The sequence below is a fragment of the Silene latifolia genome, chromosome 1 (assembly GCF_048544455.1).
Source record: "Silene latifolia isolate original U9 population chromosome 1, ASM4854445v1, whole genome shotgun sequence".
Classification (NCBI taxonomy): Eukaryota; Viridiplantae; Streptophyta; class Magnoliopsida; order Caryophyllales; family Caryophyllaceae; genus Silene; species Silene latifolia.
Genome location: NC_133526.1, coordinates 195247099 through 195274370, shown reverse-complemented (window position 1 = coordinate 195274370; position 27272 = coordinate 195247099). Strand labels below are relative to the sequence as shown.

The 27272-nt window shown below is 39.6% G+C and overlaps 1 protein-coding gene and 1 long non-coding RNA gene across 3 annotated transcripts; one reads left to right on the top strand and one right to left on the bottom strand.

Moving 5' to 3' along the window:
• The first annotated feature begins 17782 nt into the window (after positions 1-17782).
• Positions 17783-19714, top strand: LOC141615380 (uncharacterized). The gene is made up of 2 exons (XR_012529829.1): positions 17783-18459; positions 19419-19714. It is a non-coding gene; the product is annotated as an uncharacterized LOC141615380 (long non-coding RNA).
• Positions 19715-20634: 920 nt separating this feature from the next.
• LOC141615361 (internal alternative NAD(P)H-ubiquinone oxidoreductase A2, mitochondrial-like) lies at positions 20635-23841 on the bottom strand. Of its 2 annotated transcripts, XM_074433759.1 has the most exons (9): positions 23229-23841; positions 22412-22625; positions 22170-22330; positions 21903-21968; positions 21653-21816; positions 21453-21567; positions 21163-21342; positions 20880-21072; positions 20635-20833 (listed from the first exon to the last, which is right to left on the bottom strand). In XM_074433759.1, the coding sequence occupies exons 1-8, from the start codon at positions 23652-23654 to the stop codon at positions 20920-20922; spliced, it is 1479 nt and encodes a 492-aa protein (XP_074289860.1). In that variant the 5' UTR covers positions 23655-23841; the 3' UTR covers positions 20635-20833; positions 20880-20919. The 2 variants fall into 2 exon arrangements, with proteins under 2 accessions (XP_074289860.1, XP_074289853.1); XM_074433752.1 differs by having other exon boundaries at positions 20635-21072.
• Positions 23842-27272: the final 3431 nt, after the last annotated feature.

Below are 27272 nucleotides of genomic sequence, written 5' to 3'. Positions count from 1 at the left end.
GAGGCAATGAAGGATGCGGGGCGACAGGATGCTTCTCACGCAGGGCCACAAGAGTGGCATCGGAGTAGGGGGTGACCCCAGAGGAAGAAAGCACCTGTACAGCAGCAGTATAATGGCCATCAGAAATCTTTCGCCGACATTGGCGGAGGTTAAGCTCACTCAAATCCAGATCCTCGTCCACAGAAAATGAAGAAGGAACCTCATCAAAACACTCCTGCAACAACTGCAAACCCCCCCAGGTGCCCCCCAAGCAAGGATAGCCCTGGCAATACTCTCCTCCTGATGCTGACGCCGAATAGCAGTCTGACACTCATGATTACTCCGAGGAGCGAAAGTCCTAAGCAAACAAAGTGGTAGAACAAGCAAACGAATCCAGCGGGAGAGATCACTAGGGGAATCAAACACCTCATCCAAGGCCCCTTTCAAAGCCCGAGCAAACCCAAGACGACACTTAGGAGGAATGGATTTCACGGTGCGAAGGCCTAAAGACAATAAACGATCCAGCGAAGATATAGACCACTGAACGGGCTCGACACTATCATCAGAAGAAACCGAAGTAGAAGGAGCCAAAGGTCTCGGAATACCATGAATATGGAAGGTGTAGAGGCCATCAACACACTCTGGATACATCACAATATCACCCCGACTATGCCGACATCTAGCTCTAATAGTACGGGTTTTAAAACACACCCCACACAACCAGAGCCTCATCCGTCTCAAAGAACTCTCGGCATTGGAATAAACAGTCAAACTATTAGTAAGAGTCTGACGCGTAAGGTCCAACGCACCATCATGACAATGTCGGTCCTGTAAATGTTTCTGCCAAGCCGCTTTAGTCAGGCCCTTACCGAAACCATCCCGACACGCATGAATACCCGAAAAAGGACAATGGTACCGTACTAGCTCGGGCATGAAGGAAGAAGCAAATCCCCACGCCCAACCTGCCCAAAAAACGATATAGCCACCAAGCAACCACCCGAACAAAAACCACCTTGCAGGCACCCGCACAAGCAGCTAGAGGCAAGACACCCAAAAAGAAGAACAAACCCGTGGCAAAGGTGACCACCAACACACCACCCACTCCGGTGATGGTCAACAACCAGCCATACCACAGTGATAGCACGCACACAGCAGCCGGCAAAAAAAAACAACCAGCAGCAATAAGGACGTGATAAAAGAAACCAAAGCAAACAAGGGAAATCGAAAAAAGGTCAGAGCAACACTCCCAAAACAACCACAACAAATGACTCCGGAACCACCAATGACTCCAAAGAACCCTTACAAAGCGACCCAAAATAAATAAAAAACGCAAGACAAACACCCACCTGATAAAGCCTATCCCCGACAAAGCTACAGCCGGGAAACAGCCGTGAATGCTGAACCACGAGAAAACAGCCGTTAGTGTTGAACCAAAAACCGATCAACACACTGACGTCCGGCAAGGCCGCCAGCGATCACAAACAAGGCAGGGATCACAGACAAGGCATGGAACATACAACCGGAACCCTAGGATAAAAAACAGACAGTAGGTGAAAGAAAACCTAATTATTATTATTATTATTATTATTATTATTATTATTATTATTATTATTATTATTATTATTATTATTATTATTATTATTATTATTAAGTAATGTAGTATTATAAATGATATGAAAAAAATAGAAAACACGTTATATTTTTCTTAAATATCTTCAATTAAATATGTATACGTCAAGTATAAAATATTGATTATGACTAACTAAATATTTGATATGTTAATTTTTTAAATAATTTGAAGTTTAACGTCAAAAAATAATATTTGAGAAACTTCAAACTATTTTATTTATAGGTAAACACTTTAACATCATTATATATAGTTGTTTAAAAAACAAAAGGTGCAATTTTTTTATAGATATGTTTGACACATAACACATGCAATACACAATCAAAATATTTGAATAAGTTGAGTTTGGACCATATATGTTTGATGCATAAATATCACACGTTATACATACAAAATTAAAAATCATATATAATTATAGGATAGTGTTAAATACAGCCTTAACGGTTGTATTTAAACATTTAATACCTTCTATGTGGTATTAACTTAGGAATTAAGAATGTGATTACATATTACTCCATATAATTAATACAAATACTAAGGATCTATTTCCTTTTATATCTCCTTAGATACATCCCTTAGGACTATATTTATCATTTCCCATAATTATATTCACATTATTTTTAACAATTATTAATTAATTTGGAACATAACATATTGTGAAATGATATAATTTGAGAACTTAATGTTGATTGTTGCACTATTCAAATAAATTTATTTAATTAATATGATATTTGATCAGTCACAAATTTATTTATAAAACAAATTCTGCATAATTAATTAACACTTATTAGTTTAATTTAAAATTGTATGTATTTAATTATAAACCATTGAAGTTAAACCTAAAAAGTTATATTTGAGAAAAAACTTATTTATTTTATTTATAAGTAAAAATATTAAAGGATATATATGAATTATATTTTTTTTTTCAATTATAATAATAGAGTTTTAAAATAGGTCGCGTGAAACGCGGGATATTACCTTGTAAGAAATAAGAACAAGCTAACTTACTGACTGCATAATTACCGACCATAATAAACGTAACCATTACGTTAAAATAAACAAACAATTTAAAGTTAGGATGACAGAAACATTCTTGACTTATACTACCGCGAAAGTGGTAATTAAGATCCTTAACTTTGTTCAATTGTAAAATTAGGCCCAATAAGTTTCATTTGGAGCAATCAACCCCCTTAAGTTTCACCAAATGTGAAATTCAACCCTATTTTCTTAATTTTTACCAAATTCTTTGTTTTATAATTCAACCCCACTTTTAATACAATTTATCAAATATAAAATACTTTATTTTATAATTTTAGAACTTTTATATTTATATTAAATATTGAGAATTGTTTTTTTTTTGGATTTTACAGTATATAGACCATATATTATATATGTACGAATACCATATAAATTATAAATAATTTACTAAATATGTATGTCAAAGTGTCCTTTAATAATTAATAAATTATGTAGAAATTCATAAAGTTGCAATTAGTAATTTTAATATTTAATAAATTATTTAATAGTAATATAAAATATTTTTAATTAAAATTCTTGTGAAAATTTTAAAAATAGGGTTGAATTTCACTTTTGGTAAAACGTAAGGGGCTTAATTGTTCCAATTGAAACTTATGAGGCCTAATTTTACAATTGACCAAAGTTAAGGAGCTTAATTACCCCTTTCGCGTACTACTACAAAATATGTTTGTTTTAAAATCGTGGTGGTTATATACGAGTAGTTGGTATCAGAAGGAGGTTCGCTCCCTACGCTTACACTTGATAACCTCAAATAAATCTATAAATTTTAAGGCTTTGTCGTAATGACTAAAGTAAAAGAAGAATAGACTGTTTAATCTCGGTGACATTAGAATTTATCAGAACGTCTCCCTTTAGACGGTCATTTTCGTCTAAAGATTTTAGACGAGACATATGTAACCCATTGACCTCATTTGCTACGAAGTTGTAGTCTTTTTCACATCTCATTTAATCCTTATTTCAAGCTCTCTACCCAACCCTCTTCCATTGATGTTTAATTTAGATGGGGAGAGAACCGGAGAACGTATGAAAGTGAAATGCAGTTAATGTCTCAGCATTCAATAATTTGATAATTTCATTGATGTTTAAATACGTGTAGATGATGTAATTATCATTTAAATTTTCAATATATTTACCATGAACAAAAAAAATAAAGAAGCCTAATATCAGAAGAGGATCTTAAATGTCAGATGAGAAATATAAACTGGTACAACTAAATCTCCGTATCCATGCAAATAAAATATTCGTTTATCAAATTTTCAAAGCTCTTCTGCTTGAAAGAAATGAAGTACTTGTTGCAGGTGACTTGTTTTGTGAAAGTTTTGGCTCTTCCACCAAAGAAACAATTTTGGAAGTTTAGGTCGCACGGGCGCAGGTGACATTTTTGGTGAAAGCTTTGGCTTTTTAATCAATCAAAGACATGTACGTTCTTACACATCTTAATGTACAAGTCAATTGTGTATGTAATTTTCTGGACTTATGTGGTCCTTTGTCCTTCCCACATCAATCAAACTCGTATGGGTGAAATAAACAAGGAAAATGAGTTAGTATGATATTTTAGTAATTTGCCATGACTTTTTACTACTTTTTTTTCCAAATATAAATTTTTCTAATAAAAGGGTAGCTTAGTTTTTTTTTTTAACAAAACAATTTAGTACTTTAGTTGACCTAAGTACATTGGGAAAATGAGACGGCGAAACGTAAAACAATTAAAGTGGTGTAAATTTGGGATTTTATGCAGCATAATAACTTCGTATATATTTACATCGTTAAAGTTGATCACTTGATTACTAATATACAATGGCGATTTTGAGAATTGGTTGATTGGTTTTTGCAACACATGATGCAAAATGGTGAACTATAAGTCTGCATAATTACTAGCTAATACACCTCAAAGTTAGGCGTAAAAATGAAAATTACTCCCTCCGTTCCGATCATTTATTGTCCTTTGATTTTGGCGCAAAGACCAAGGAAAGATGAGAGTGCCAATTACTAAATGACATGTGGATGAAATTGGGTATGAATGAGCAAATTGTTCATCAAATGCAATCCTAAAATAAAAAGGACAACAATTGACTGAGATTAATAACCCATATATGGTAAGATTAATAACATATTCTCATTAAATATGGTAAAAATGAGAATATATACTTGAGTTAACCCCGCCACTGATTATGTCCAATGAGAAGTCTTCGTTTTTATTTTATCAGTAAGATTTTACTTTGCTATTTATGAAAGTTTGTTTTAGTTACAATTTTTCATCAATTAAGTTGTACAATGAATAATGTAGTACACCTAGTGTATATGTATTGTTTTTAATTTCAACAAATTCGTTAACTAATATTATCTCCATCTCAATTATTTATTTACCTTTAATTAAAATACCGTAATAGTGGTAACAACAATCTTAACCTTACTCGAAAATGAAATCAGAGTGTCAAAATCCCTAAGATTTCATTTGTAGCAATCACGACTTCGGAAGTGAAATTCAACAAAATTGTTTATTTTTTTCACAAACATATAAACAAAAAATCCTTTTATGATCCAATTAATCAAATATAACATACAAACTTTACTACTTTATATAACCCTTGTCCCAATCATATGCTTACCTTTTTTTTGTTCTTCATGTAAAGTATTTTAATCAAAGGTAAATAAATGATTGATACGGAGAACTAACGTTTATATTAGGGTTTAATGATAAAACATTACCAATTTTGTGCACAAATAAATTATAACATAGGTATCGAAGTACGTAATTAATATACTCCCTTTGTTAATTTCAACCTATTTTATTTTTATCTGCCTTATCAAATTTGTTTTCTTTATGTAATAGGAATGTTTTTAATGAGTAATTTAATGTTTCACATTCATTATTGTCCATTTGTCATCCAATAACAATAATCTTAAACCGCCCCTTTCTTTTTTCATGATCTTTCTGTCAAACGCAAAGGTAAATAAATAATCGAGACAGAGAGAGTACAAAGTGAAGAGACCGGAGGCGTAGACATCAATAATATACGGAGTATATACAAATGATTAAGACCAAAGGGGTAATAATAATTAATATACAAAGGGGAGAGAAGTAGAACCCATGTGACCATCATTACGTGCCCTAATTAATTAAGAAAAGAAGACTACCATTTAAGGTCTAGGTAGCACCAAAACGGACACTGATACGGGACACGGACACGACACGGACACGTGACACGGCATCCCTTGAAATTTAGGACACGGGACACGTTATTTAAATTTAATAAAATATATATTTTATAATTATAAACGTTCGATTTTATTTTTATAAAAGTATTTGATATTAAATTTAAATAAGTGAAGCTAAAACTTGCCCTTGATTATAACTCGTTTTCATTTACCATCCAAACGAATCTTTTAATCAATCTCTTTCGACAGCTCATTTCACGCTTAAAGAACATCATTCACCCTAAATGATGTCCAAATGTCATGGACACGCTCAGACACGGCCGAAATACCATGGACACGCATCGGACATGTGCCCGAATAAATGTAGAAAGTTAGACACGGCTTTGTAGGTGTCCGACACGTTTCGACGTGTGTCCGAGGAGTGTCGGTGTCGGACACGGTGTCGGACACGGGACGGCTGATTAGGAGAAGTGTCCGTGCTACCTTATTTAAGGTTAGGAAGGAAACTAGCAAAAAAAAAAAAAAAAAACACGAAGGAACCATTGAACATAATTAAGGAGTAACACAATAATCAAGTGATCATTAGTAAGGGCCAACTAATAAGATTACTCTACGAACGAAAGGTACATACACGTGTGTAGGAAACTATAGCCTCTATATAAAGAGGGGCTCCAACTTGTAAGAGATTGCACCAATATACTTCTTCCTCTTGATAGTTTATAAACCCTAAATAAAACTGAAAATGAGTGACATACACCTAGACGCAATATATCATTCACTAATGCAAATGTACACTCTAACAAACAATGTTGTTCCGGGCGTAATTCCAGAGCAGATGTTTGTTACCACTCGTAGCTCGTGGGATGTCGTCTTTGCTTGAATCCTCCTTGCGGTCTCCTGAAACGATGAACAAACTGAGGGCTCGGCTTTGGCCGAGCGTACTCACTCCGACGCTCAAGTCAGTTAACTTAGAGAGGTAAGTTGTGGTTACTTGGCTAAGGGTGTAATGTAGAGAGATAAGGGAGATATTACCAGATGAATAGTGGTTATTAGGTTAAGTTCTGGATCCTCTCCTCAATGAAGGTTGAGGAGTATTTATAGACTTTCACCTTTTGTCACGTAGTGGCCAAGTGGCTATAAGGTGGAAAGACCGTTGTACCCTCGGCCGATGGACCTATGGCAGGTTGGCCGAGGGTCTTGGATATGAGTACGCGGATATGTGCCCCGGCTGGCTGGTTGCCATGCCGAGACCTAGGTGACAGGCCGATGGGGTGCATCGGCTAGGCTGTCCAAGTCGTTGACTTTGCTGTGGATATCTTTGACCTCGCTCAGTATGTTGACTTGGTCAGCGGTGCAGAATATGCCCCATCAATTTGCCCCCAGCGTAGTCTATGCCGTGGTATGGGCTCCGATGTATGTTGAGCGTATATTCTGCGCAAGTATTTTGTAAAATTTTTCTGTATCGGCTTCTTCTGATGCATCGGCTTCTTCTACTTCGGCCTGATCATTCGTAGGCCGTACCATATCCCCCCTCCACATGGATGTGTAAAAGGGCATCCGATGTGGAAAAGAAAGTGACGCTGGCCGAGACCAGGGTTGAGAGTGCCGGTTGTTTTTGATTGCCCCCAGGCCGGTGCTTCCTAGCTTGGTTGATCATGTGGCCGGCGGAGAGCAGGTACCTAGGAATTTGTTGAGGAAGATGAACAGGCGAGGAGATGTGAATGGGCGTGTTGAAGACGCTTGGTCACTGTTGCATTGATTGATATTCAACTGTTGCAACGATTGACATTCCGCGGTTGCATGTCTGACACGTGTATGTTCGCTGATTGGTTGACGCTTCATGGGCTGTGCCCTGATTGGTCCTTCTTCATGAGTTTTTCTCTATAAATAGGGCAGTTATTCCGTGATTTTGGCCTCCATTTTATTTTCGAAAATTTTCTCCAAAATCTTCATCTCTCTAAACTTTCAAGGGCTGCCTTTGTCTTCTTAATCTTCGGAGTATTTGATCCGGCGAGTGTTTTTTCTTTAAGGTAAACAAGCAAACTTTTTATTTTTCTTGCTAGTAATTTGTTGTGAATCATGTCTTCTGCTGATGTTGGACCTAGCAAACCTGCGTCGGGGGGCCCTAGGTCTCCTTCTCCTGAAGTTGATCCTCAAATTTTGGAGGAATGGGAGGATGATGATTCCTTTGGTTATTTTGGTGATGATTTTGGTGATGATTTTGGTGATGATGTGGAAAGGCCTCGTCCTAATGAGGGGAGGCAGTACGTTATGGATCATGGCGACGCCTGTAAGGTCCGTCTTGACCGTACTTGGACTCATAAGCTCGCCAGTTGTTCCGGCGAGACATTTTTCGAGGGCCATTTTTTCTTCGGTAGGGGATACAAAATTTTTATCCCTGAGGAGGGTCAGGCCGTCTGTTGCCCTCCACCGGGCTACACCGGCGTATATATGCGGCATTTGGAGTACGGGCTCCGATTTCCGCTAAATGGATACGTTATGGCCATTATTAAAGCCATGAACGTTGCTGTTGCCCAACTGCACCCGTTGGCTATGAGGACCATAGTCGGCTTCGTCTGGCTTTGTCTCTTCAAGGGAGAGGCTCCAACGGTGAATTTATTCCGCCGGATTCACCATCTCAAACCATTCTCTGGCCGCGTCGGATGGTACAGTGTGCAAATGGAGCAGGGTTATGTCTCTGTTGACAAACTTTCTTCTTGCAAGGACTGGCAAGGTCGATGGGTGTACGTTAAGGTGCCGGATGACTATCCGCTGCCCTGCTCCTTCCAGCACCAAGTTAATTTGCGGTGCGAGACTAAGGCGGAGCATGACAGATGGGTCAGCCGGAAGAAGCTTAAAATGGATGCCAGCAAGGTCCTTCTTACGGAGGATGAGAAGGCGGCGATGAGGCTTTTGAGGTGGACAAGAGTGGGGTGCCGAAGAGATGGATTCCCCCGACGCAGATCATTCTTCAGGATGAGCCGCTCTGCTATGTCGGCCTCATACCGGCCCTAGCGCAGGGTGAGTGGGGTCGGTGTGAGGCCCATCACCGCTCTCAATGTTCCTGTTTCTCGAACTTCGATTTATTTCTTCTATTTAGCTCTCGCTTTGTTTCTTTCGCAGATTACTTCGGACCGGACCTGTCTGAGGATATCCTCCGAAGAATGGGGCTGCACAAAGATAAAACCGTTGCTAACTTGCATCCCAAGGCCCTAGCCCATGACCGCAGGACGTCGCCGAATGATCTTATGGAACAACGGCTGAAGGGTTTGAGCAGGGAGGAGGCCCAGGCGAAGGTTGTTAGCGGCGTAGTGCGTCGGACGCGGAAAACGAATTCTTCGGCGGCGAAGCCATCGACGCCGGTTCCACCTCCCATCCCCCCCCCCCCCCCCCCCTAAGAAGGAGACGGTGGAGATTGTTGATATCCCTTCTGAGGGGGACTCTGATACGGAGGAGTCTCCTCTTATCCGTAAGAGGAAGGAGACAGCCTCTACCGTTGGCAAAGAAGTGCCTCCTCCGGCCAAGAAGGCCAAGCATGGTACCTATCTATCCTGTGGCTCAAATTTAGCCGGGTCATTAGGTTCTCCTGATGACAGGCTTTCTGATATGTCGATACATGTTGATACTGATGCCTTTATTAAATTTTTGTAGACCAGCCGCTGTCGGTTTTCGCTCTCATTGGGCAGCAAGTGGAGGGGATCTCTGCGCAGGTTGGTGATCAAGGCGTCATCGTCAACTCTTCATCCCAGAAGGTTTCCCTCTCCCCGGGTCTGGTGGCCAAAGTGTCACCACCGTCCCTTCATCCCAGAAGGCTTCCGTCTCCCAGCTGATAGAGGAAGGCACGAAGCTGATTAAGGAGCTGGCGAGGTGGAACGTGATTACCGGTGCTCGTCTTATGGAGCAGGAGAAGGCCGTGGCTCGAGCTGTTTTTGAGCGTAATGCCACTAAGCAGGTGGCCGCGTCGGCGAAGCTGGATCTCTTCAATGAGCAGAGGCTTAGGGGAGATGCTGAGAAGGCGCTCTTGGCTGAGAGAAAACTCAGGGAGGACGCTGAAAAGGAGGTCCTTGCTGAGAGAGCCAAGGCCGAGGCTGCGGCAACCGAAGCTGCGAAGCTGCTGGGGAAGTGTGACCTTGTTCAGAGGCGTGCCGACCTCTATCTCCAGCAGAGGAACGAATCCAGGGACCTGTTTAAGGCCCAGGCGGAGGTGATTCGGGGCAAAGAGGCCATCATCAGGCAAAGGGAGGAGGACATCGAGATGCTCTAAACCGTCATGCTCCCCAACCTGTGCGCTGAATTCCGGGATTTGGCCGAAGGAGCTGCTAGGGAAGTGATCGGGGAGCTTTTCCCTCTTGATGGTTCCTTTCCGTGGGGCAAATATGACGAGCTGCTTGATGACAAGCTCGAGGCTAAGGATAAAGCCGTGGCGGAGAAGGCCAAAGATGCGGTGAGGGCGAAGATGGAGAAAGAGGCGGCCGCGGAGAAAGAAGCTCTTGCTGAGAAGGCTAAGGAGGCCAAGGAGGAGGCCGAGAGAATGAGGGCAGCTGATGCTGCTGAGGCCAAGGCTGAGGCTGCCAGGAAAGCTGCTGGGTTGCCTATTGAAGAAGATGCGGCTACCGCTGCTGATGGTAAGCAGCAACATGCATAGGGAGGCGGGCGGTCGTCACCATGCTCACCCGGCGTCTCAGATAGCCTCAGCTCCTCGCACAATACCATGGGCTGCTTGATGAGAACAAGTTTACAGTAGATCTGCTTCAGCTCCTCACACACTACCATGTGCTGCTTGATGAGGACAAGTTTACATCAGATCTGCTCCTGCTGTTCGGGAGCCAATTATTAAGCCCTTCCTTCCCGCCATCTCTTGGCGCTTCAAATGACTAATTTGTAACTTTTTGCTTTTCTTTCCGTATTTTGTACAACTTTGGTAGGTTGTGTTTCGGCTCATCCCTGTGGGGACGGCCGTCGTCTGTATTCTTTTCACTTGTAATCTCACTTGTAACTTATCTTTTAATAAGAGTTCGTTTCTTTCGCCTTCGGCCTGGCCGAGGTCTTTATCTCCTCTTCGTCTGAGTTGTCTTCCTATATTACTAATTGAGCGCCTCTTTTGTTTCCGCCTCGGCTTGGCCGGGGCAATTTTAGAGTGCGTATCTCAACTGTGTTTCAACGCTTCCAAGGCACTTCGATTGTTTTTGCGAGTATAGACTACGCTTGCCGTTACTGTCGCGGTGTCTGCCTTATGAGGGTGATTGCCGCTCTTTGTCGGATTGACAGTGGGAGCCGGCGTCGGTTTCTTGATAGAGACTGCCGTGGCGTCTACCACTTGGAGTGACTGCGACGGCGTCAAACCTCTTGGGGTGACTGCCGTGGCGTCTACTACTTGGGGTGACTGCGACGGCGCCTATTTCTTCATAGAGACTGCCGTGGCGTCTACCACTTGGAGTGACTGCGACGGCGTCAAACCTCTTGGGGTGACTGCCGTGGTGTCTACTACTTGGGGTGACTGCGACGGCGCCTGTTTCTTCATGGAGACTGCCGTGGCGTCTACCTCTTGGAGTGACTGCGACGGCGTCAAACCTCTTGGGGTGACTGCCGTGGCGTCTACTACTTGGGGTGACTGCGACGGCGCCTGTTTCTTCATGGAGACTGACGTGGCGTCTACCACTTGGAGTGACTGCGACGGCGTCAAACCTCTTGGGGTGATCTAGTGGCGTCTACTACTTGGGGTGACTGCGACGGCGCCTGCTTCTTTATGGAGACTGCCGCTCTTGTCGGTATGACAGTGTGAGCCGACGTCTGCTTACTGATAGAGACTGCCGCTCTTGTCGGTATGACAGTGCGAGCCGGCGTCTGCCGCTTCCTAGTGACTGGGGAAAATGAACATTTTGATGGAAGATTCGGACGATTTTTCATTAGATAAAAACATGCGTCGGGGTGCCCACAGCCGTCTTGGACACCTCCGCCGCTACACAGAGTTTTCCCGGGATTACCAGTGTCCTAACGGTTTATCAAATGCACACCTTCCTGGTCAGCCGCTAGTTATATCCATGAGGTCGCCTTCCTGTTGTAAGGATAGACTTTTCCCTTTCTCTGATTTCTTTGCTACTTTGAGGGATTGCATGTTGCATCCTCTGGTAGCTATCTGGATGTTGACCACCTCGTCATTCTCGTCTTTGGAGACAAGCTTATGCGCTTCCCCCCGGTCCGAGACATACATCAGTGTTAGAGCCCGGATGGACATTCTCATCGGCCTCGCTCGGGTGACTCGGCCTATGAGAACATTGTAGGCGGACGAGCCGTCGATGACCACGAACTCGGCTAGGACATTCTTAGCCGCGTTCTTTTCGCCGAACGTCACCGGAGTCGATTGATCCTAGTGGTACCAGCCGGCCCCGAGAAGTCGTATAGTGGGTTGGTGCGGGGGCTCAAGTCCTTGACTTTCGTGCCGAGGCTCGGGAAGCACTCCCCGAACATGATGTTCGTGTACGCGCTGTGTCAATCGTGCACCTTTTGACCAGGTGGTTGGATATGTCCAAATTGACTACAAGTGGGTCGCTGTGAGGAGCGATGACTCCTTCGTAGTCCTTCCTTCCAATGGTTATATCGGGGATGTTGGAAGCAGGGATCGCTGTGTTGGGCACAAAGTTGATGGCCTGATATAGCTCGTTCAGGTGCCGTTTGTGCCCATTAGCGGACCCTCCGTTCTCGTTGCCCCGATGACAACATGGATCACTCCTATCCGTTCAAGACGGATTTCTTACCCGAATCGCTCGGCGTCGGTCTTTTGGCCTTGGGCAACGTACTTGCCGAGGCTCCCCTTTCGGATCAACTCTTCAATGGCATTCTTCAGGTGCCGGCAGTCGTTGGTTAAATGGCCGGTGTGGCCGTGGTACTCACAGTACTGGCTCGTGTCACCGTCACTTTTTGGCTTGGGAGGTCTCTCCTACTTCTGGCCCTCGTTTTTGCTCAGGGCGAAGACCTCGGCGGGCGATACGACGAGAGGGGTTTTATCATTATACCGCCTCTGGTGGTACGTTCCTGAACTCCACCCGGCGCCCGTCGAGTCCTGTTTCCTGGCAGATTTGTCCGACCGTGACCTATTATTCTCGCGGCGTCTTTCATCGGACCGTGACCTATTGTCGTCACGGCGTCTTTCATCCGGGTTGTCCTCCCGGTGGCTCTTCTTTTCTGAGTGCTCGGCCTCGCTGGGGCCTACCCAGGTCTTGTGATAGTCCTCTACCTTGATGGCCTGGTCGGCCATCCTCCCGGCGGCATCCCGGTCCGTGCCTCCGCACTTGATGAGCTCATTTTTTAAGTCTCCCCTTGGGAGGCCCTTCATCGCCGCGAAGGCGCCGGTTCGGGATTAATCTCTCGAATATCTTTGGACCTTTCCATCGAACCTCTTCACATAGCTTCGCAGACTCGCCCCCTCTGTTTGATAGTTAGGAGGTCCGATGTCTCCACGGCCCTTCTCTTGTTGCAAGAGTACTGGGCTAGAAAGGCGTCCCTTAGGTCGGCGTAGTAGTATACCGAGCCGTCGGGAAGCCCCTTGTACCAGCTTTGAGCCATCCCATGCAGAGTTGTTGGGAAAACTCGGCACCAGACCTCATCGGGCTGCTCCCATACCGACATGTAAGACTCGAAAGCCTCAGCGTGGTCGGCTGGATCGCTGTCTCCTTTGTATGATAGAGGTGGCAACTTGAGCTTAGTTGGCACTTGGACTTCTAGGACGTAGGCGCTGAGGGGCTGTCTGACCACGTGTCGAACGATACGCGGCGATCGGCTCCTCGCATTCCTAGTCCGGCTCCTCCCCTCGTAGCGGGAAGGACTCCTTCTTCGGCTCGGACTTCTTCTCCAACTCTGCTGAGTCGGACTCCTCTGGCTCCTTTGGGGTATGCCTCGTTCGTGCTGCGGGGACGCTGTCCCCCCATGAGTACGGGAAGGACTTAGGTCTACCACGCCCACTTTGGGCTCCCCCGGCGACTTGGCTGGGTCAGCTTCTCCTAGTGCTCCGTTCAAATTTCTTGGAGTCACATTCTGGGCCCTGGTCTCCTGGACGGTTTTCGCCGCTCTTGTCGGCGTGACAGTGTGAGCAGGCGTATTACTAATTAGGTCCAGGAGCATTTTCAGTTTTGCTACGTCAACCACATGTCCCATGATGGTGACCTGGTTGGGGCGCGGCGTGTCCGTATTATTGGCATCCCGAACTCCGGTTGGATTACTCACGGGTGGAGGGCTGCACGACTCGCACTGTTGAAGGTATCATCTTGGTAGAATGCGGTTTCGTCGGTCACGACTGCGTCTTGTTGTTTCGACATCTTCTTAGCTTTTTGGGTGGGTTTTTGTGTGTTTTTTTTTTGTTTGGGAATGAATGTGACTAGCTTCTAGTATCTTTCCCACAGACGGCGCCAATTGTTCCGGGCGTAATTCCAGAGCAGATGTTTGTTACCACTCGTAGCTCGTGGGATGTCGTCTTTGCTTGAATCCTCCTTGCGGTCTCCTGAAACGATGAACAAACTGAGGGCTCGGCTTTGGCCGAGCGTACTCACTCCGACGCTCAAGTCAGTTAACTTAGAGAGGTAAGTTGTGGTTACTTGGCTAAGGGTGTAATGTAGAGAGATAAGGGAGATATTACCAGATGAATAGTGGTTATTAGGTTAAGTTCTGGATCCTCTCCTCAATGAAGGTTGAGGAGTATTTATAGACTTTCACCTTTTGTCACGTAGTGGCCAAGTGGCCAAGTGGCTATAAGGTGGAAAGACCGTTGTACCCTCGGCCGATGGACCTATGGCAGGCTGGCCGAGGGTCTTGGATATGAGTACGCGGATATGTGCCCCGGCTGGCTGGTTGCCATGCCGAGACCTAGGTGACAGGCCGATGGGGTGCATCGGCTAGGCTATCCAAGTCGTTGACTTTGCTGTGGATATCTTTGACCTCGCTCAGTATGTTGACTTGGTCAGCGGTGCAGAATATGCCCCATCAAATGTAATGGAAGCAAAGTTAGAGGCAGAATCAGAAACTGATCCTGATAAAAAGGAGGAAAAAACTGTTGTCAATTAATCCTTATTTCAAGCTCTCTACCCAACCCTCTTCCATTGATGTTTAATTTAGATGGGGAGAGAACCGGAGAACGTATGAAAGTGAAATGCAGTTAATGTCTCAGCATTCAATAATTATGTTTCAGACATTATCTAAAGAAGGTCTTATATACATATTGTGATAATGATATTAGGGTTCATTTTTACCGTTGCAAGGTAAAATCCAGGCCCATTGTTGTTCAAAAGCTCCATCAAACTCAGAATAATTCAATGCATCAATTTATTGTTGGGAGTGACTTGTAATAGTCAATGTAATTTTGTATATCGACATACTTTGTATATCTCTACCGGTATAGAAAGGTTTATATATACAAACTTCGATCAGTAAGTAGATGTTTACGACGACCTTAATTGGTAATGTGATAACGTCTTTAATTTGTGTGATGAGAATTATTGTCATTTTTATTTTAGGAATGAATTTGATAAATAATTTAGTCATTCACACTCAAATTGATCCTCATATTATTTATTAATTGACATTCTTCTCTTTCCTTAGTTTTTGTGCCAATAGTCTCAATTTTAAACCAGCTCCTTATGAAGAACAAGCAACTAGAGCAAAATATCTTAGGTGAAGTCCTAGATGTCATGTCACTCCTCTAATTGAAGAAAATTAAACTTCTTTTCGACAAAAATAATCTTTCCATATATGCGTCATTTCTTGTACTTCCTATAATTTAATTCGAACATATAATAAACTTGTTACAATCCTCAATCACTAAACTTTTGTCTATGAAAGATCCAATTTTAAAGCTCAAAATAAACTAGGTAAAATATTAAGCAATGCGTTATATTTGACTAACTTTTAACTTGGGAACTCAATTATGTAATTTTTTTTATTTTTTTATTTGTCAAATAAAAATTACATACGTATCACATAATAAGAAAATAAACTTATTTTATACGAAAATAAGCATTTCCATTTTTGTGAAAGGTGGAAAACAGTTGAGCTCTCAATAATTGCAGTACTGCAATAATTGTAATCAGACGAAGACATGTTGAAGTATAAGAGTCGTTTGGTTACCCTTTTAAATTGCAATTCATGGAATTAGCATAATCAATGTGCGGTTTGTTTGCCTGATATCCGTTTATCTATTTACAATACAATACATAATACACAATTCAACTCGGTCTTTTATTCATTGATAATTTTCCGTCCCTGATAACTCACGCTTGAAGAACGATCACTAATAAAATCGTGTAAAAAGAAAAATTTATAATAACGGTTCTATCTCCCCACTTTGAGCTACTGACGTACAACTTTTAGAGATTTTTAGAGTATGCAATAAGCACTTAAAAAGACAAGGTCCAAGTCCAATACTCAAATACATAAGTTGTAAATACACTACACTAAGCATCCTAGCAGTAGACCTGTACTCGGGCCGGGTTAAGGCCGGGTTGGGCTGGCCAGGGGGCGGGCCGGGCTCTCCTGGTTAGACTCGGGCCAGGCCATGGGGAGAGGCGGGCTTGGCCGGGCTGGGATATGCTTGACCAGGACCAAGCCCGCGGCGGGCCAAGAGCGGGCCGGGCTGACGGGCCTTACCAATTTATTTTTATTTATTATTATTTTTGCTAAAATGGCGGGCCAAGGCCGGATCGGGCTGGAATTTTAGGACCATGGCCAGGCCCGGGGCCAGAGCGAGCCACGACCGGACCGGACCGGGCCGGGTCAGGCCAAGTTTCATAAAATAATGGGCCAAGACGGGTCGGGTTCGGGCCGTGATGGCCAGCTCTACCTGGTAGCAACGGATCATGCGCACTAAAATTTTCATTTTATAGAAATATTAATTATCACATTTATGTTTGAAATAGACTCTATATAAGAAGTTACCTTGCAATCTAAAGCGACCCATTGTTGCTAATCGAGAACAGCTCGTACTCGAAAAATACAACGTGATGTAGATCAGAATCAAATTATTATTATAATTATAAGAGAGAAAAAAACAATGAAGTAGGGGTACAAATAATACAATGACCAATAACGTCGGAGATACCGTGTCTTATTTTTCCCTCTATTTTAAAAAACGTAAACAATCTAGAAAAATGTAGTCCATCGCCCCCGATCATTTGTTTACATATATTATTTTGGATGTCTTTGTTAATTGTTCACCTTTCTATTTTATGACTGACTTTGTTTGATGGACAATTTGATCTCTAACAATCAATTTTGTCCATTTGTTATCTCCTTTTTCCTTAATCTTTGTGCAAATCAAAGATAAATAAATTGTGTCCAGAATGGGGAGAGTAATTATTTTACAATTCTTTTATCTTTTAAATTAGTTTTTACTGCATTACATAGGAAACTTAACGGTATTTCGAAAAATGAATAAAGGGTGTGTTGTGCACTAAACTCGAATTAAAAGGGTGATATGAGGCAAATCTTATTTAAATAAAACATTGTAAAACTATTAACAAAGTAGTTTAATACTCTTATTAGTCAGTCATGACTTGGTAGTTAGTGGAGGTAGGGATAATTAAGTAAAATAGTTTACGGTTTTACAATAACGTGCAATCGATGTACTCCCTCCTATTCATTTTAACTCGTCCCTTTTCCTTTTTCATCTATTCATATAACTCTCCCAATTTCCTTATTTAGTAAGTTTCATATTTATTTTAATCACCTTACTCTACAACAATACCCCACAATACTAATACTTTATCTTATTTTAATCACCTTACCCCACAACAATACTTATTTTAATCATCTTATTCCACAATAATACCTTCCCTCTCTCCAATTACCTTACACCACCACAATACTTTACAATAAAATAATTCTCCCCTTAATTTGCGTGCCCTTTTGAAAGGAGAGAGTTAAAATGAATATGAGGGAGTAGAATATTAGGAATGATTAATGGAGTTAATTACGAAATCCGATGATTAGATTTATAATGATAAACATAAAAACATAAAATGAAGACCTAATAAAATGGACCGGGTGATGCCATTTTATTTTCCTATATAAAGGATCATATATATCGTCCAAAACAATGAGAGAATAAACATAAAACATCCATCCATCTCCCAAAACTTGTGTAATCTCGTTTTCCAAAAAAAAAAAATGGACCCTTCTTCTCTTCGTTGGTGTGAAAAATGTAATAAAATGGTTTCCGTGTACAATTCCGTCAACTCCGAGCTTCCCGTATGTTATGAATGTCATAATCCTGTCAATATCCAACTCTCGGAAGATGACTTTCTCCCTCCCCATCTAGCTCTTCGTTACGCTCCTGATGATAACGAGAATGCCCCGGTCCGTTGGTCAGCTGTGTTAGATAGCAGGATTGAGGGGAAGACCGAGGTAGAGATCAAGAACGTGGAACCATGCCCCATTTGTTATGTTGATTTTATCATTGGAGAGCTTGTTGAGCAACTCCCGTGTGAGCACCGATTCCATGATGAATGCATTACTAATTGGTTCCATGCACACAACTCCTGTCCCATATGCCGCTTTGAGCTCCCTGATGAGGCAAGAACTAGAAAAGGCTGCGGTGGCAGTGGCGGTAGCGCTGGTGTGGCTTGATTGCTCGTATGGTTCGGTTCCTTGAAGTTCAATGTTGGCCCGGGGAGGTAAAACTATTCGTCTATATTTATTTTGAATTGCATGCATATGTTTTTGACCCTTTTCAATCTAAAATATATACTCGTGTTTACGGACTACACAATGAAGGTCCCAAGTTTGATAAATTTTGAAATAAGGATCCAAACTTTGTTTTGTAAGTTTTAACGACCTAGCTCGTTATTCTTTTTGGACAAAAATGCACTTCAACCTAATGGTATTTTAGATAAAATTATTTGCATAAGAAAACAAAAATTATGTAAAGATCAGTTAAACTTTGGGGTGTTATTTCATTATTTTTTCGCTCTATCCATTTGTTTTATTTTGTATGTTACTTCCTTGCAACGAAATTATCTTAGACATTAGAATACAACATGAATTTATTATAAGTAAAATAATATACCATGATAATAGTATACAACAAAAATTCCTTATTTTTATATAGTTTGCATATCTTTCATAAAAATGCAAATAAATTGAAAGATTATTTTGCTCACAATTTATTGTTTGTCCATATGAAAATTCAAAATTATCATAATTCTATTACACTTAAAATATACAACATCCAAAATTTATTTTTCAAATTAAAATAATGAATTGTAAAAATGTTTATAAATATACCTACACTTTTCTTTTTGAAATTGTGATTAAAAAAATTTAGATGCTATATATTTTGTAAATATTAGATGTATAATGTATACTAAATTACAAATCAAATACATGATATATATTTTTCTTATAATTTTGTTAGTATTCACATTTGCAATGATAATAATATTGAAAGAGAGTTTAATTACCCTTTCAACATTAGGTCTCGATCTCAAAGGTCCCAATCGTCAATATAAATATATAGAGGACGACCCATAATTAAGGTCTTTTGATATTGTCTAAGAGGTTGTAGTATTATTTTTGTTGACGTTATGCATTTGCGTTACCCTAACTTATATTACTGTTCATAACTTTCATACAGAATCCGAATCCGAATAACAAGAAAGAAATCATTTGTGACTAGAAGATGAAGATCTTGCATGTCTTATGGCAACGTAACCTCTGGAGTTTCTCGTTTTAGTTGTAGTGACTACTTAATTAAGCTTCTTTCTCTTTCTTGTTAAAATAGTTCGCTTTATTAAGTACTAAACCTATTGTGATTGTGATGCGTGTTTATTTGTAGTAGTTATGTACTTATTATGTTGATGTCGTTCCGAATTATGGAGATTATTAGTAGACTTTAAATGTTATGGTCTCGCGGTGGTCTTTTGGGTGTCATTCTCATTCTCTTCTCTCGATTTATGTCTTTGTTTCGATTTTCGAGCTCATAATCGCTATTCTTTAGGTTCTTTGAGTTGCTGCACAAACAAACGCTACAGTCCATGATAATCCAGCAGTAATTACTAACACCTTGTATAATATTCTTTCTATCTCAATCATTTATTTACATTTTATATGCACAAAAAATTATGAAGATAGAATTAGGGTTTATCATCTATCTATCTATCTATCTATCTATCTATCTATCTATCTATATCTATCTATCTATCTATATCTATTCTATATCTATATCTATATCTATATAAACATATAAAACAAGAACCACTTAACACTTAATTGGACACGTATCAACTCCTCGGCCAATTTTTTCCCGCCCATCTACGAAACCCTAACAAGGTAAAAACACAATTGTTCATTTTTCTTCTGCCCGTTATCAGGATCATTGTGCTTCCCCTTCCTGTTTTCTCAAACCTTGCTCCATTCTCAACCAAAGTACTACCTAAATATCTATGACATTAAACAAAGTAGTACTTTTCTATTGAGTGAAAATTATTATCTTTATTTCTCATTTCTCATATATCCTTGTACAAAATTCCAGATATTTCTGTTTCACATATCTATCTTGGTCCATGTTTTGTATCTAATCTAAAGAAGATAGCAGGATGTCGATTACTTCCTTGAGATAGTGTAAGTCTATAGATCTTCTGCTTTTTATTGTTTAGATTCATGGCATTTGGGATGAAATTAGTTCCTTGTAATTACTTCCTTGAGATAGTGTAAGAAATTACCATTGTACAAACGATTTAGCACACCAATTGGTTTCGTTTAATGGGCATGCATCATTTGCAGATAACTGTACATATGACAGAATAATCATCCTACAGTGAATACTGTAGTTATCGCGGCAAATACATAGTCCAAACAACAATATTGTAACATAATCCAAATGTGATAGCAATTCTGGTCTCTATATTATGTAGTGTGCATTAGTGGCATTTCTATCATTAATACATGAATTTACAGCTGGCCTGAAATCGGAATGAACGCTGTTCTGAGCAACTGCAGGAGGCTAAAACACGCGGTTCTGAGCAGTTTCTGAAATCGGAATGAACGCTGCTGCAAAGTACCAATCCAAACAACAGAACCATGCATTAGGACTCACCTCAATGACCTGTTTGCAGGTCTAGCAACAACGATAAGATTTAAATTCGACTTATGTCACGACCAACGAGGATGGTAGTAACCCAGTTAATAGCTACATAGAAACGGTTCCTCCAGCTGATGACCCGAGTAAGATATGCAGACCGCCAGATAAACCAGCTCGGGAAACCTTTCAGTGACAACCCTTTAGCATCCTGAACAAGTTTTAACATTTCTTTTATAAGTTTAACTGCCAGCGACTCTCGTATAGAAAATTATATAGTGTTAATATAAATAGGACTCACCTTGCTTTGCCTAAGGTCCACAAGTGCCTTGTACCTACCAATAGTCGCCATTGACCCAAGATGTCGGTAAACAAAAGATTCACCAAAGTCGACATCTTTAGCGCTGTTAGCGTGTCCTCCACCTGTTTTACCAATGCGATTCAGAAGCCTGGCTACGTACTTCCCTTGCCGCTCTGCTACCTAATTCATCAAAGTACGAATGCAGCAATGTTAAAACTCAGTAGGAAAACTTTTGTCACCGTTGAGGTCCTACACAGTTCGATTCTGGACTAAAGCTGAGTAGATAGAACCTGTGCCAAAGCTGGGAGAACCGGTTTGCCTGTACTTTCAAGAAAACCGGCACAATCACCGATTGCAAACACATCCTCAACAGACGGAACGCGTAGCCACTCATCAATACCGATCCTGAAATGTAAAATAGAATTTATAACAATTCAGTTCCTGATTTAACTCAAGGTATTAAAAGGTAACAGCGAGGCAGCGACTCAACCTTCCACCGGGTGACTTTGGAAATCCGAGGTCCTTCACAAAAGTGGACGGTCCGACTCCAGTAGACCATACTAAGAGACCATAGGGAACCTCACTGCCATCACTTAAGATTATCTTATCAGCCTTAACTTCCTTCACTATTCCACAAACTAGTCGAACTCCTGACTGAGGAACAGATGCAATTATAACTCGATTGCAGAAGTCTTTGTACAGCAAAAATGAAACAAGTCTGATCAAATTAAATTACTGACCTTAGTCAGTTGTTTCACAGCATAATGTCTGAGACGATCATCAAAAGACGATAAGATTTCATTTGCCTGCACACCAATTAGAAATTCTGCAGGTCGATTTTTCCACGATAAAAGTAAAAGAAAAATCGACAGATAAATAATCAGACTGATAGAATAATTGTAAATATGTAATGTAATTTATTTAAATTACATATTTACAATTATTCTAGTAAATATGTAATTTATCTAGTAAATAAATTACATATTTACAATAATTCTATCACAGACCTCGATTAAAGTTACATGTATATAGTCTTTGACATGAGCATATCTCTGATGAACATCCTTCATAATAAAATCGCTAAGTTCGCCACTAAACTCAACACCGGTAGGACCACCTCCGACCACAACACAATGAAGAAGCCGTTGCTTCTCCTCCTCAGCGATACCTGAAGCAAACGACTTACTCAGAGTCGAGAGTAAAGAAACAGGAAAATATCGATGCTAAAGTTTTTTACGTCTGGTCTTACCAGGTATATCAGATAACATCAAATTCAAAAGCAGTCGCCTACGAATCTCCTGTGCGTGATAAACTTCGCGTAGAAAAATTGCATATTCATGTACTCCGCTGATTCCAAAGGTAGAGGCTTCAGCCCCGGACGCAATAATCAGTTTGTCATATGCTACTTTGAACTTCCACGGATCCAACGATTGGGATCCGTCAGTGACAGTCTCACAATGTACCTAATATAATTGTCATCATTAACAAATCAGCGTAAAATGAAGACGTTACTTGGAAAAAAACGAATTTTTAGTTAAAATTTTCGATTTTCTTTGGCTTGAATTACTCTGTTGCATTACTAACTCGTCCAGAAATTCTTATTTATCAGATAATGGTTACTCGTACATTTTATCATAAAATGATCAAATTTTTCCGTCACAAATGAGAATTTGCGAACTTTATAATAAAATTGCAAAGAAAAACAAATAACAAATCACAAATTGTGACTAACCACACATTGTGTCAGGAAATGTGACCATTTTATAATAAAAAGTAACCATCCAAAAATTATGATTTATCAATAATGGTTACATTTTATCATAAAATAATCACATTTTTCCTTCACAAATGAGAATTTGCGAACTTTATAATAAAATTGCAAAAAAAACAAATAACAAATCACAACTTCTTGTTAGTCACAAATTATGACGGGTAAATGTGACCATTTCATAATAAAAAGTAACCATCGAGAAATTTTTATTTATCAGATAATGATCACATTTTTTCCCGTCACAAATGAGAATTTGCGAACTTTATAATAAAATCGTCGAAGAAAAACACATTACCACATGATCATGAGCATCAACTTTAGTACAATTAGCAAGAAAATAAAAAGAGCCAGGATCCTTAGAAATAGCAGGCTGAATTCTACCAATAGGCTCGGCAACAGACCGAAACTCGAGAGTCCCTACACACGTCGAAGCCAACAAAGGTGTAAACACCATATGATTCCTAGGAGACACACAAACGACGTCGTATAACTTAGTGTCAATGTCCTTGATCATCCTACACCCGGCCCAACCCGAACCTAAAACCACCACTCTGGGCTTATCCTTGGGCTCTGTAGGCCCAAGCCCACCGTATGATTCTTCCGCCGTTGTTGTGGAGAAGGGAGTAAGGGAAGCGTATAGTGATGTTGGGGGTAAGAATGGAATTTTGGTCTTGGGTTTGAATTTGGATGTGGGTTTAAGGAGGGATCTAAAGAATGACATTTTTTTCGAGATTAGAAGATTGTCGTAAATGGCTGTGTGAAGAAACAACGATATAATAGAGAATATGTATATTTAATTTGGCATTGTTAATGTTGAAGAGTTTGTTGCTTAAGAAATGGAAGAGAAGGTGACATGTTTCCTACAATGTAGGAAGACAATAATGTTAAGGTGGTAAAGAATAAAGAACAAGTGTAAGTGTGTAACTAATTTTGGGGTAATTATTTTTTAAATTTTTGTTATTTTGTTATTAGTACAAGTTGCAAAATGAGGGATTATTTGACTAATTAATTGATCAATGAAAATGATTACAAAATTAATTAAGTGTGTGTTTGGCCTAGCTTGTAAAAGTGTTTTTGGATTTAAAAACACTTTTTGGCCAAACACATCAATTTTTAAAAGTTAAAAAGAAAATTCTCAAAAACTAAAAATCCATTTTTTTACCCATAGAAATAGAAGCATCAATTTGTTGTTTCTATTTTTGGAAAACACTTTTACAAAATTAAGCTTGAAAACCAAAAACTCATTTTTGAGAATTCAGGCCAAACATGCTCTAAGATTGGATGATCAAAGTTGTTGAATTAGACTTCAAATCTCATGGTATTGAGTATCACGAATTTTTAAGAGAGACGGTCTCTCATCAATATTAGTAAGAGACATTTCTTATAAGAGGTTGTTATTACTTATATTTAATTTTATCTTTTTCTTTTTAGTTAATTCAGAAGACTTATTAAGTGAGTATTTATTAGTTTTATTTATTTCTATATAAATTTTATTCGTTTTTGAATGATTACTTATTGACTGACATGAAAGGAGAAAACGTAAATAATTGACTGATATATTTATATTAAAAAACGTAAATAATTCATCTGAACGGAAAAGACTAAGTTAATAAGTTTAAAATTTTGTTTTTAAACCTTAACAAAAGAAGATAATGAAATTGGGGCCTCATGATCCAAGAAAGATATGGGTGTAGGAGGTGTGGGTTTTTAGATGGGGGAATTGGCCGTAGCCATCCATTAATGGATCATGGATTAGCTTATATTGTCATCTTCTGTTTCTCGTACTCTTTTGAGGCTTTGGTCATTAGATAAACAATTAAGATTTTTCGGTATATCATGTCGTTGTACATTCTATTTTTCCTGCATAGATTTGAGTCCTTAACTTGTTAAAAGTATTTGGTGTAAACACTGTTGGAATATGTGTCCTCCGACAATAATGCGATCACGACTGTTGATCATGATGATCACATGTTTAAGTCTCATTAAAATGAATACAATTGGGAAGTAATATTATTCTCATCAACCTCAACAACATATATCGGTAATGATTGGTTGACTAGAGTTTGACATTATTACGCGCGATGACGGTGGTGATCAGTTGACCCCCTAGGTCATACCTAAAGGGCAACACTCTTAATTGATTATTTAATTAATCGTATAATGTTACGAGTTAATTAAATTACTTGAAAATTGACGGACGATTTTGGAAGTAAAATTTACGTATCATATTGAAATGTGATTAAATGAGATACGGTCTGAGTAATTAAATTGTATAATTATTCGGATGAAATAGATTGTTTAATGTAACAATTAAATTGAATGAATTGTTATAAATACAAACAGTTGTGATTTATAAATTGGTAAAAAATTTTGGCATAAGTAATTATGAAATTACTAAGTCGATTTTTGTATGTGACGTATTTTTATTAATACGTTGATTTTTAATAAGTTAAAAATTACATAACAAATATATGTGACATGTGACATGTAACATATAGACAATTGACAAAAATAATATGGACACCATATTATGTAAAGTGCCGAAAATAAGAGGAGGAATAGACTTAATATTGTGTTTATATTTTAATAAGAAAACATAATGATTAAAGAGTAGTCTAGCCATGCAAGCCTATGAACTTTGTTAAGAGCAACAAATTCATGCATTGGCTCCCCAAAACCCCTCCTCTTACCCGGTTTTGAGAAGGCAAAAGCCATCATGGCTTTTGTTTTATTTTTGCCTAATAATCACTACTACAAATCCAGGCAACTACAACGCCCCTTTAACAACGATTATTCACGAAAATCACAATAGACGTTGTAGAATGTATGGCGCGAATTTTACTAAAATCAATTACAACGGGTATGGTTATAAAAACCGTTGTTATTAGTTTTAACAACGGGTCACACATGCACAACCGTTGTTAATAAGTTGGCGCAAAATTGGCGCAAAGTTAGTGAAAAGTAATCACAACGGTTATTTTTGAAACCCGTTGTTAAAACTTATTTAACAACGGGTGTTTTTTAAGACCGTTGTTAAAACATATTTCACAACGGTTGTTGTTTAATAACCGTTGTCAATACCTTACATACTATAAACCACACAAACACAAGTCTGCTGCAGCCACAAAACACAAACCTTAATACACAAACACAAACCCAAAGAAAAACAAACACAAACACAAAACACACACTTTCTCATCGTCTCTTTCTCTCTTTCTCATCGTCGCTTTATCTTCTCGCCGTCACTTTGTTGATTTCATCGTCTCTTTACGTACGTTACGTAATTATCGTGTTTGTTTCATCGTCATTATTTTATTGTTCTAATTATTTCATTTTAATGTATGTGTTTTTATCGACCATTTGGCGTCCCTTCAAGACGGATCGAGCATGTTTTAGCGATTAGGGTTTGGAGAATATATTGAGATAATGGAAATGCATGTTAGTTGAGATAATATATATGTTAGGAAGTTGTGCCATATATGTTAGGAAGTTGTGCCATAATCGGATCTTGATGATGACTGATAGATCTATGGAGTTGAAAAAATGGAAGCAAATCAAACAAGCATAACTCAACACTTTCAAAATGATCATTTCATTTAATTTTAAACCAAATACATTACAAAGAATTATCGAAATCAAAAGATGTATAATAAGCCGAACAACCCCTGTTAAGCGTAAAAAGCGCTTCTCAACCCGCCACCAATCACGCCACTCTGGTATACCGCTAACTTCCGGGTCATTGGCTTCATATTTTGCAATAACAGATTGAATATATGCAAGGACACGACTTGCATGTGGAGATAAGGTTGGAAGAGTACAACTCAACATATCTCTGGTCGCAGACCAAGTTGCGAGTAACAAAGCCGACTAGGGTATGAAGATGATGATGATGATGAGGCTTTGTTGACAAGCCGGACCGCTTCACGCCTCTTAATCCAATAATTCCGTTGATGTTCAAGGGATGCTTTGATTAATGGGTGTTGATCGGCGGGAAGCCCGGCGAGAACCTTCCCATCATCTTCAATCGTTTGTGTAAGCCATTCTTCGTTGTTGATAAAATTAGGGTTCATTGCCATGTTGTTTCAATTAATGAATGTTAGTAAAGGATGCTTTAATATGTTGGTAAAGGATAGATGCTTTAATATTTATAGCTAGTAATATTTAATTTAATTTTTTTTTATTTTTTAAGAACAAACAACAACGGTTATTTACAAACACCCGTTGTCTTTATTTATAACAACGGTTTTGTATATTAAAACCCGTTGTTATAACTTTCCCCCCAAAATTGAGTCACACTTTCCACAACGGGTTTTTATATTTAAAACCGTTATTAATAGTT